The sequence below is a fragment of the Notolepis coatsorum genome, assembly GCF_963971535.1.
Source record: "Notolepis coatsorum genome assembly, chromosome: 2".
NCBI lineage: Eukaryota > Metazoa > Chordata > Actinopteri > Aulopiformes > Paralepididae > Notolepis > Notolepis coatsorum.
Window position 1 is genome coordinate 128662801 of NC_140166.1, and position 12425 is coordinate 128675225.

The 12425-nt window shown below is 44.2% G+C and overlaps 1 protein-coding gene across 1 annotated transcript in view; it reads right to left on the reverse strand.

Moving 5' to 3' along the window:
- Positions 1-2670, reverse strand: part of bcl3 (BCL3 transcription coactivator) — an 80586-nt gene extending 77916 nt beyond the window's left edge. The window contains exons 1-2 of the mRNA XM_084307936.1: positions 1723-2670; positions 730-865 (exon numbers count right to left, since the gene is read on the reverse strand). Of these exons, the coding sequence (XP_084164062.1) occupies positions 730-865; positions 1723-2338 (752 nt within the window). The 5' untranslated portion in view covers positions 2339-2670. The remainder of the gene's footprint in view (positions 1-729; positions 866-1722) is intronic.
- Positions 2671-12425: the final 9755 nt, after the last annotated feature.

Genomic DNA, 12425 nt, shown 5'->3' on the forward strand with positions numbered 1-12425 from the left:
GAAAGACCTACCTATAACTAAAACCGTAAGTGCCTTTGAGCAAGGCACCAAACCCTTCAGTGACCAACAGTGGAAGACAGTGTTTGGAATGGGGAAGAAAAACGTCTTATTTGCCAAGAACATCCTTTGCATTTAATCCTAACTATTTAGGAACAGTGGGCAGCCATAGTCAGGTGTGGGGACAAACTCCAGTTCTAATGCCAGTGCCTTGGCCAAGGTGTTTATCCAAAGCGCTTTTCAACAAAGAGCAGGTTGGCAACCGTGCAAGGTGCCAACCTGCCCTTGGGGAGCAGTTAGGGGGTTAAGTATCTTGCTCAAGGACACTTCAACACACTGCAGAGAGGAGCCAGAATCTAACAGGGAACCTTCCGATTACCAGATGACCGCTCTACCTCCTGACTCACTGTGTTGCCCCTTTGTCTCTGCTCAGAACACATTCTAGACCATAAATAAAGGTATAGAAAATTACTACCAGATGTGTGTGTGTGTGTGTGTGTGTGTGTGTGTGTGTGTGTGTGTGTGTGTGTGTGTGTGTGTGTGTGTGTGTGTGTGTGTGTGTGTGTGTGTGTGTGTGTGTGTGTCCCTATTGGTGGCTATAGTGTAATAGCGCGCTTTGAGCCACTGACTGCTGAGTTGACTGGGGATACGTTACACACAGAATACACAACAGGCAAACTTCATTCTAACCGCCGCATTTTAAGAGACAAAAGAGACAAAACTTCTCCATACGTGTCTCCGTCTTCGTCTTGATGCGTAGCCAGCGCAACATCGGCGGCCAACAGCTGTTCAGTTTGGTGGGCCAGGTGGAAAGTGGGCACAGAACAGGGCACTGGTGCCAGGGGCCACTGGTAGACGGCATGGTGGCCTGAGAAAAATTTAGGGAGAGAGATTATTATTGTGATTAGAAATTATACATTTCTATCCATTGTTATGGACAGTATGGATATTCATTGGTATGTTCAAAACGTTTTTTCTCTCTCGAAATGTATTGGTCATCATTGTCATATGACAGGGAGAGGGGGGGGGGGGGGGTAAAATACAGGAAAGGAAAGAGAATGATCAATTGATGAGATGGGGATCAACAAACTGAGCTGTGCAGCTTGTGTGTATACTGTTAGCAAGATATAATTGATTATTGAAAATATAATGACCATACACCGATGGATACATGTGTTTTAATAAAAAATAATAACACATTCACTCAATAATAATTAATGCATTAAACAATAGTAGCATAATGATATAATGAATAGTCCATAGTAATAATATAATTAATAGTAGGCTAATAATTATCTTTGAATGCTCTTCTTATTATACTAAATTACCTCTGACGACCGTCTATACGCTATCCTCAATTAGCGTGCGCAGAACCCAATGATTGATTGATTGATTGATTGATTGATTGATTTATTGATTGATTTATTGATTGTTTGAAAATTGTATCAACAGATTGCAGAATAGGTACAATATTCAGTACGGCTCAATACACACAAAAAGGGGATGCAGACCAGAAAAAAGACTTTCATCTTATTTACATCACGGTCCCCCATTTCCAATGCATCATAATAACATGACATACATGACATACAGATACAGTACTGTGCTACATCTATACATTTATGACATATCAGATTTATATAGCCATAGCCTAAATTGGTTATTTTATTTATATTTAATAATATGTACAATAAGGCTATATCCTAATATTTCACCAACACTTACAGTAAGGACTGAACGCGGGCAGTATGCCTTGATACCCATCTCGACTCTGCCCTGCCTCTTCAGACGGGCGCCTGGGTGGTACCGGTGCCCCCCTGTCCACACCACGGGTGGCTCTTCTAGAGACCCTCGAGCTCGGTCGGTGGGTCGAGTCCGTATTTCCCGGGAGATATACGCTGCTGTCTCCCCCCTTGCCGTGTGGAGCGGACGACCCTCCCCGGATCTCCTTCCCAGCAGTAGGAAACGGACGTTTCCTGAAGGGGAGCCTCGAGGAAGCTCCGTCTGATGTATCGGTTTCTGAACCCGGCGCACTTGTTGGCGAAGGACTGCGAACCAGGATAGAGTCACGTCCCGTGTCCAGAGAAGCAGCGTAGGGATGGAATGCCCCGCCGGGAGACTGACCCCCCAACTCCACAACAGGACTCGTTTTCCTGTTTCCTACGTGCTCCTCCGTTGCTGTCCAGCGCAGCGCTCCCGGTGATGAGTCCCCTTTCTTCACCGAGGCGGCGCCGCGCTCTCGGGTACTGCTGGTGCGTAAATCCAGTGGCACCGAGGCGGCTGCAGACCGGTGGTGGTGCTGCTGGTGCCCGTTCATGGTCATCATGATCCACCTTGGCATGAACTCGCGGTTGGATTCTGGAGGCAACAACCTCAGGTGTGTGTCGTGGAACCTCGATGTTCAAAGATGAGAAGAAGGGAAGATCCATCCAAATGGACAAATACGCGCAAATGCAAGTCCCATCTCGCAGTTGTCTATATACCGCGGTGCGACTATTGGCATTTATGGAATTCGTTTGTTTTACATCCTAAATAACAAGCCCACAAACCATTGCCTCAATGCAGCGTGCCTACAGCAAGCCATTCAACTGATCGGAATGGAGAGTTTGTGTCATGTAGCGCAACTGCAGGTGAAGCAACCAATGTACGTTCATCTGTTTTTATTGAACTCAATCACATAGCTGGTGATAATAACCCCCCCCCCCTCTCTCTCTCTCTCTCTCTCTCTCTCTCTCTCTCTCTCTCTCCCTGATGCTACACTGCTAAAAAAAAAAAAAAAAATACTGGGGCTTTCCCTGTCTAACTTAACCCTTTGCGTTCCTGATTGAAAAGTGAAACAAACCGGAAACCGCATAAGCGCAAATAATTACTGCCACAAGTCAGAGAAAAACAAAACCATAACATACAGTTCATTTTGACAATTTACAAATGACCAGGGCATTCAACAGATTATTGTGTGTTGTTGTCAATGTCTGGCTATATAGACTTATTTTAATAGGCTGCCATAAATACATAAATATATACATTTGGATGTCTCTATCTGTGTCTGTGTGATCACATAAGTTATCTGGTATATTTAAAAAAAATAATAATAATAATAATAATAAATAAAAAAGTCCATACATATTGCGCTTGAAGCTTCGTGCATCCTGTTTTGAGGAAGCAGACTTTGCATGTGATCTAATCTATCAATCAGACAGTGTTCTTTCGGCTGAGCATATCTTTGGTGGTTTTGTTGTGCTTTTGCCCTGAGGTTGTTGTGTCACTTTCCTGTAGATGTCTCGGGGAAGAAATTCCACACTGTGCTCTTGGGTATCTCCCCTATAGCAGGAATGGGGAATTAATTATGACTGATTGGGTGAGCGCTCAGTCCATCCTGACTGACAGATCGGTGCCATGTCACCACTGGCCTTCACTTAACCTGCAAGGGCCCACATGTGGGCCCTTTTGAGGACGATTTGCCCACCGGCACTTTGGCGACCTCTAGTGGCTCGGGTGTGCATATTTATTAATACAATAATAGATCGAATTCAAGCCCCATTTGTTGCCTGTCGATAGCCCTTTCAGGTGACAAAATCCGTTCAGCGGTTCTCGAGTTACATGCCGATATTTGAGGCTTGCACAAAGTACACGGTATTGCGCAAATACTACTCCCGACTCTTGGGGCTCTAGTTCCGTCAATCATTTGGCGTTGTAGCCAATGAGTGCGGCTTTCCAATGATACCCCAACTGGGCATGTACGAATCAGGGATCTAGGTGAAAAGTTACGAGCGAAAACAGGAAGAGAAAAACCACAGAATGAATTGAAGTCTATGAGAAAACAGAGCTTTTCTTTTGTACACAGTTTACCAAAATCACTCATAATCACTCATTTCTGAACGGATTTCTAAGAAATTTGGACATGTACTACATAAGACTTCAGGCTATGGATATCGGGAGTGGATACTTCTGGACTACTAACTACTACAGACAAACTTGAGTAACAAGTTTTTCTACAACTCAAGTTCAGATCTATGTTACTCTATTTCATTAGCACTATAAGTGATCTTTCTTTATTGTATCATAAACTTCAGAATGTTATCTTTCAAAAGAGACCAGGCTTATGCACGTGTAACGGTTGTGACAGCATCACCTTAAACTTCGAGTGGGAGTCGAACCCCGGTCTCCCACGTCGCAGGCAACAACACAGACCGCTATACCAAGAGGTGAATCCACTGCTAACTAACCACGTCTATCCTGCCTCTGAGGATCTCTACTCCACCCAAGGCACCACTGTAACAGTCCAACTCTGAACCTGCCACTTCGACCATGCCTTGGGTGGGATTCGAACCCCGGTCTCCCGCATCGCGGCCGACAGCACAGACCACTGTACCAAGAGGTGAATTCACCACTTTGCAACGTGTATATCTGTCTTTGATGATGTGAGAGTGAGTTTAACCCATAGCACCGCTACTCACCCCAGCCCTTCTTGACTGCGCTTCACGATACCATCCGTTACACATGTGCTATAAGTATAAAGTATAGTATTTTGGTTTGCAAAAAAAGGTATGCAGTCCTCAAAAACGAAAACAAAAATGGCCACTTTTCTGCCCGCATGTTAAAATTTTATAACGTCCGGCTCTGACTCTGCTTTCTGCCTGTCTGGCCATCTCACCTATAGACCACTGCACTTCCGCATTACATGAGCTCATGGGAGAGAGAGCGGGGGGAGAAAATGAATGAATGTGGATGAGAGCCTTGACATTAAGTGGTTGTAGCTAAGGCTGTGGAGGTGCTAGAGACATGATCCAATAGACTTGTATACGCCTGAGTCTCCTGAACATGGAGAGACCAATTCCAAGTCGATCGGCACTTTATAGGCCAAGCTATAGTAACTTTTTCGCACCTACTCCCCAAACTCTGCATGCGCAGATTGATCAACCTATAGATCTCTGGACAATCCAGAGACTCCATGGGCAATCTGTGCATGTGCATGGGGGAGTATAGGTGCTGAAAAGTGATTATAGCTTGGCCAAGAAAGTTCAGATCGACTTGGGAATTAATTGGTCTCTCCGCCTTCAGAAGACTCGGGCGTATAAAAGTTTATTAGATCATGTCTCCAGCACCCCCAAAGCCATAGCTACAACCACTTCCATCAAGGCTCTCATCCACATTCATTAATTTTCTCCCCCTGCTCTCTCTCCCATGATTTCAGAATACCGGAAGTGTTGTGGTGGTCTATAGGCTAAGCACAACTCCTTATGCCTACAGCCTACAGGCATGCGTGCGTGAGTGTATATGGTAAATGGACTGCATTTATATAGCGCTTTTATCCAATGCCTCAAGTTCACCAATGCACTCACACATTCACACACACAGACGACGGAGGCCGCGCTGCAAGGTGCCAACGTGCTCGTCAGGGAGTAGTTGGGGGTTAGGTTCGACACGCTGCTACCGGAATCGAATCCGGGAACCTTCAAATTACCAGACGACCGATCTACCTCTTGAGCCACTGAAGCCACACAAAGACACACAGACAGGCAGGGGCGACAGTGGCTCGGCAGGTAGAGCAGTCGTCTGGCAATCCGGAGGTTCCCGGTTCGATTCCTGCTCCTCCCGGGCAGCGTGTCAATGTGTCCTTGAGCATGACACTTAACCTCTAATTGCTCTCGATGGCGATGAGCAGGTTGGCACCTTGCATGCAGGGTGCGAACCATGGGGGAGCTGGGGGGAGCCATGGCTCCCCTATATGAGAAAAACATGAAAACATGATTTGTGAATTTTTGGGGGGTCTCTAAAATACTGACAATAAATACTATTTTTGCCATGCATTTCTCGTTTTTCGGTAATTTTCTGTATCGGCATCATCGTGTATAATAATAAAATTAGGGCGGCTACGTGGCGTAGTGGGCAAGGCGCTCGCCACGAATGACGGAGACGCTGGGCTTGCCTGTTCGAGCCCAGCGCTCCACGTTGCTTTCAGTTTAGCTGGTCGTTCATACTAATACACATTGGCCGTATTAGGGGGTGGGAAACTGATGGGTGGGGATCGGGCGTTGTGGACAGCGACTCCTACAGGTCGGTTGGTGCGCCTGCGCAGTAGAATCAGGAAGTGTCGGGGGCAGCGTGAGCCTCCCACGCGTTACTCCTCGCCACTGAGAGATCGAGCTGCGCAGGTGAAAAGATGCGACTGCTGTTACCTCAAGTACCGGAGGGGACTTGTGCTATGTATGACTTAGTCCACATTGCAGCCGGCTTGTGGGAGGCAAGAAACAGCGTTCGTGACAGGGGAGGGTTGAATTGGATGATACGAAATTAGGATGGGAGGAAAATATAGAAAATGGGAGAAAAAGTGGATAAAAAAAAAATTAGGCTATTTTGATGTATGATTAATGATTTGCGCACTAATTCACCGTAATAGACAATAGCATAAATCTATGGGGTTGCGGCACTGCAGATATACCCTACTCGTAATAGATTGCAACATGCATGCTATTCTTGCGTTTACCATTCGGAGCGTGGCGGCGCTGCAGCCTGCAGGCACAAATCAAACTTCACCGGCCGTTTAAAAAAGAAATACAGGTATTCAGGATAATGTCGAAAGTTAAACGAAATATCAAAGAAGTAAGCCTTCTAACCAATTTTGGTTTTACAAAGAAGGCGAAGCAGCCTGCTGCGGGGACTATACTTCTATGACATGCAGATTTTGAGAATTGGGCAGATCTTCACCATCACGTGGGTGGCGATAATGTTGCATTTGCCTACTATAATAATGTTAGACTCGATGTGTTTGGTCATGGACTTGTTGTTCGGTATTGGTTCATCCGTGTGTTTATGTGTAAATAAATAGGACTGTTGTGTGTCACCATCAGGTGGGTGGCGATAATGTTGCATTTGCCTACTATAAATAGGACTGTTCTGTGTGAATTTTAGTGTTGGATCAGAGGGGTTAATCTGAGCATGTGTATATCAATATGTGCGTCTTCATCATGCATGCAGACATGTGTGGTGTGGACTATGTGTGGTTCTGTAACGTTACTCATACCTATAGCATATGTCAGCAAGCGTCACAGTAAAGTCCTCCCTGTGAGGCACGCGCAGCGCTGCTGACCACCCCCCCCCCCCCCCCCCCCAAGGAAAAATAATGAGAAGACCATGGTATATGGTTCGTACACTGCTTGCATGGTTGCCTCCGCCGTTGGTGTGTGAATGTTTGAGTGAATGTGTGAGTGAATGGGTAAAACATTTTAGTAACAAATTGTAAAGCGCTTTGGATAAAAGCGCTATATAAAAAACCAGCCATTTACCACACACACACACATGCACACATTTGTCATTAACCATGTACAGCTCCAGGTCAATTTGGGACTTTCCTCGATCTATTCAAATGTGGAACGGGCAACAGAAATATGAGCTTGGCCTTGGTGTCTAAAGTCCCTAAAACACCCATCCAATCTAACATGTTCTGCAGCTGTCTGGGCACCCTAGCATGATAGTCTGTTTGGGCTCCTTAATGGTGGCCTCATATTTCATTGTCTATGAAGATAATCGACCTGTTTTTACCATCACCACCAACCTCATCTACCAATAACTTCCACTGAACTGTGCTCACTGCAACATGAGATGCTCATTAAGTTTGTGTGAGCCTCAAAAGCACAATGAATATAGGTACCAAGAATACATATAGGCTGAGGGGATCTTTGCAGCGTTGTAGTCCTCGAGACTGATCTCACAACCACATTTTCAACACCTCTGTCTCGTCTTGGAATGGACTGAATTTTTACTCTGTCTTTACTTGGTTTTGGACAGTGCGGACTGAATTTTATTTCAAGACCAGTCAAGTACACAAGTGTACCGTCATCATTCCTAACCTCACCCCCACACACACATTATATTTCTATTTTGATAGCCAATTAGCCAATACATTGTGCAAATTTCAGCCCCAAATTGTATGGCAGACCAAAAACAACACAGTCCTGGTCTCTTGAATTAGACTTGCATTGTTCTGGTCGTGATCTTGATTCGGTCTCAGCCCCAGTTGGACTTGGTCTCGGACCCCTAAAGTCTTGGTCTTGATTCGGTCTCAGCCCCAGTTGGACTTGGTCTCGGACCCCTAAAGTCTTGGTCTTGACTCGCTCTCAGCCCCAGTTGGACTTGGTCTTGGACCCCTAAAGTCTTGGTCTTGATTTGGTCTCAGCCGCAGTTGGACTTGGTCTCAGACCCCCAAAGTCTTGGTCTTGACTCTGTCTCACTTTTAGGTGGTTCACGACTACAACACTGGCTCTTTGACAGGGCTGATCCTGCAGAAGAGGGTTGTCATCACTAGGAACTAGGCAAAATCTGCATATGGCTCGCTGATAACAAACTATCATTACACATGGGCAAAACAGAGTCCATTCTCTTCGGTTCAAATAACAAACTCAGCAAGACCGACGGCTTCTCAGTTACAGTGGGTGACAATATTGTCACAAGGAAAGATGAAATTACCTACCTGGGTTCCATCCTAGAGGCAAATCTTTCCTGTGACAAAATGGCATCCAATGTAATAAAAAAAGTCAACCAACGAACTAGATTCTTGTACCGGATCTCCTCTCTGGTAAACAAGAATACCCTGAAGACTCTGGCAGGAGCACTCATTCAGGGGTACTACGACTATGCTTGCACCTCATGGTACCAAAGCACCTCAAAGGCGCTAAAAACAAAATTACAAACATCTCAAAACAAACTGGTCAGACTACTGCTTGACCTTACTCCTAGAACCCACCTCACCCCTGCCCACTTTGACAACCTAGGATGGCTTAGAGTAGACGACAGAGTACAGCAACTTGCAATGGGCCTGGTCTACAAGATACACTACACGAATTTTTCTATGAAAGAGAAACATTAGGAGGTTTTGTATCAGGTTTTTATTATCAATTACTAACGTCCTCGTATGAAACCCTTCAACTAGACACTGTCTGGAGGAGGGATATACCAGACCTGGAAAATGACTTTGATTGGCAAGGAGCCTGGGCAAATGTCCGACTCACATCAAGGAACCCGGATCATCAACAAATCAATCTGAACTATATTCACAGGACATACTTGACTCCTATAAGACTGTGCAGAATGGGGCTTAAACAAGACTCCAAATGCTCCCAATGTACAAATGGGGACGAAGGAACATTTATGCACATGTATTGGGACTGCCCACCAGTTAAGGCATTCTGGAAAGATGTGTCCCAACAGTTATCAAAACTCGTATCTTGGAATATACCTGTACACCCCTCGGTATTACTATTGAATGATGTTTTTGAGTTTGCAGTGAATCCACAGCTAAAGAGATTGGTTTTATCGGGTATCACAGTAGCTAAAAAGCTGATCGCATCACGCTGGTTTCAACCGGAAAAAATTTGCCGGAAAGTTTGGTTTCTTACATATCTCGATGTGATATATCAAGAAATATCTACAGCAAGAATTCTGGGTCTCAATGAATCCAAAATGTCAATGTGGGTAGAAGTGGTGGAGAGAATAAAAGCTAGCTTATAATGGTAGTGTCTGGTTAGGAGTGAGGGATAATGGAGGTACTATCCAAGGGGGGGTCCGGGAAGGGGGGGTTCGAGCTGGAGCATATGTGTGTAGGGTTTTAGAAAATAGGTATTAGGGGTATATTCTATACTAACATTTATATAATTTTATATAATTTATATAATTGTAATTTATTGGATATACACTGTATACGGTCAATGTTATTATGGACTATTTTTGTTTTATCTTGTTTCTGTACTTGCATGTAATTTTAACCACCTTGACTGAAAGTTTCATTATGCATTATGTGTTGAGTACTGACTTTTAATAATTTTTGTTCTGCAATAATAATAAAAAGATAAAAAAAAAAAAGATACACTACACGACCAAGGTACCCATGTACATGTCAAGATACTTCCCAAAGGTCAGTGAATACCACGATCACAACACCAGAGGGAGCTCCAAAAAACATGTTAAACCCAGATTCGGCTCAAACAAGGGACTAAACACGTTTCGCAAATTATGCCACATCAATGTGGAACGCCCTACCCAAAGCTGTAAAGGAATGTGAATCACTACCCACTTTCAAAACCACTCTCAAAGAACACCTACGGGAGACTGCAATTCGAAACTGGCCCCTGTAAATGTCCTAACCCAACCCCCTCCAATGTACAGTAAATTACCAAGTATGGTTTTGTCAATATTCCAATGTACAGTTTTGCTTATACAGTTGTACAGTGTGTGTCCCCCACCCACCCACCCCTCCTACCCAACCCCTCCCCCCCACCCCACCCACCCAACCTCCTCCAATGTACAGTTTCTATGTCAAATGTATATACCTTGGACTCTTTTTGTATCACAAACAGTACTGTATTTGCAAATCTGGTATGTCATAAATGTATATATGTAGCAGTACTGTCTATCTGTGTATGTCATATGTTATGATGAATTGAAAATGGGGGACCCTGATGTAAACAAGACGAAAGTCTTTCTCTGGTCTGCATCCCCTTAACAATTGTATGTATTGATTTGAGCTGTACTGTACTATACCCATTCTGCAATCTGTTAATAAAGTTTTCAATCAATCAATCAGCTGCACGTCAATGGAAAAACAACATCCAGAGATGGTAAAGTATAATACCGCCCCCTTGTGGCATTAGAGCAAAACTGATACTAAAAGCTACTGTAGACAGGAGATCAGAGCAACAGTATTAATTTCACATAAAATGTAGTACCTTTCACTTCTGCAGATACTGGGCGTCTCCATCATACAGTACTACAGACACTTGGTAAGTCAAATGAGTAATTGCTATATTCTTCAGAATGTAACCATATCTTATCTTCCATATAAGAAGAATGGACCATTTTGTTAACTGAGATTTCCATTAGTGAGATCATTATATCTTATCGTTATCAGTTAGCAACTGTGTTGTGTTTCTCCTCATACAGGGATCATTTCATGACACAGTGGTCTGGACGGCACCCAAACTTTATTAACAGATTGCAGAATGGGTACAGTACAGTACAGCTCAATACATACAATTGTTAAGGGGATGCAGACCAGAGAAAGACTTTCGTCTTGTTTACATCAGGGTCCCCCATTTTCAATTCATCATAACATATATGACACACATGACATACAGATGGACAGTACTGCTACATCTATACATTTATGACATTGTACACTGTACATTGGAATACTGACAAAGCCATACTTGGTCATTTACTGTACAACTGGGTTAGGACATTTGTGGGGGCCAGTTTCGAATTGCAGTCTCCCGTAGGTGTTCTTTGAGAGTGTTTTTGAAACTAAGTGGGTAGTGATTCACATTCCTTTACAACTTTGGGTAGGGCGTTCCACATTGAATGATATGGCATAATTGCGAAACGTGTTTAGTCCCTTGTTTGAGCCGAATCTGGGTTTAACATGATTTGTTGAGCTTCCTCTGGTGTTGTGATCGTGGTATTCACTGACCTTTGGGAAGTATTTTGACATGTACATGGGCACCCCGGTCGTATAGTGTATCTTGTAGACCAGGCCCATTGCAAGTTGCTGTACTCTGTCGTCTACTCTAAGCCATCCTAGGTTGTCAAAGTGGGCAGGGGTGAGGTGGGTTCTGGGGTTCAGGTCAAGTAGTAGTCTGACCAGTTTGTTTTGTGATGTTTGTAATTTTGTTTTAAGCGCCTTTGAGGTGCTTTGGTACCATGAGGTGCACGCATAGTCATAGTACCCTTGAATGAGTGCTCCTGCCAGAGTCTTCAGGGTATTCTTGTTTACCAGAGAGGAGATCCGGTACAAGAATCTAGTTCGTTGGTTGACTTTTTTTATTACATTGGATGCCATTTTGTCACAGGAAAGATTTGCCTCTAGGATGGAACCCAGGTAGGTAATTTCGTCTTTCCTTGTGACAATATTGTCACCCACTGTAACTGAGAAGCCGTCGGTCTTGCTGAGTTTGTTATTTGAACCGAAGAGAATGGACTCTGTTTTGCCCATGTGTAATGATAGTTTGTTATCAGCGAACCATATGCAGATTTTGCCTAGTTCCGTGCTGAGGGTTTTTTCAACCTGCAACTTGTTCTTGTCAGAGACCAGCAGGGCTGAGTCGTCCGCAAACAGGAACAAGTTGCAGTCACAGGCTGAGGAAACAAGACGAAAGTCTTTCTCTGGTCTGCATCCCCTTAACAATTGTATGTATTGAGCTGTACTGTACTGTACCCATTCTGCAATCTGTTAATAAAGTTTTCAATCAATCAATTCAACCAATCAACACTAGGAGGCATATTTAGGAGGCAGCCTTTAAACTGTTGGTAAGCGTTCACCAAATTTGAACGCGCGGCTGTGATTGGACAGTTCGTGGTGTTCGGACGCAAGCAACCAGCCCAAAAAGCAGCGCGCGGCCGCCATGTTGGATTGTCAATTTTCTGTAAGAAGAGAGAGA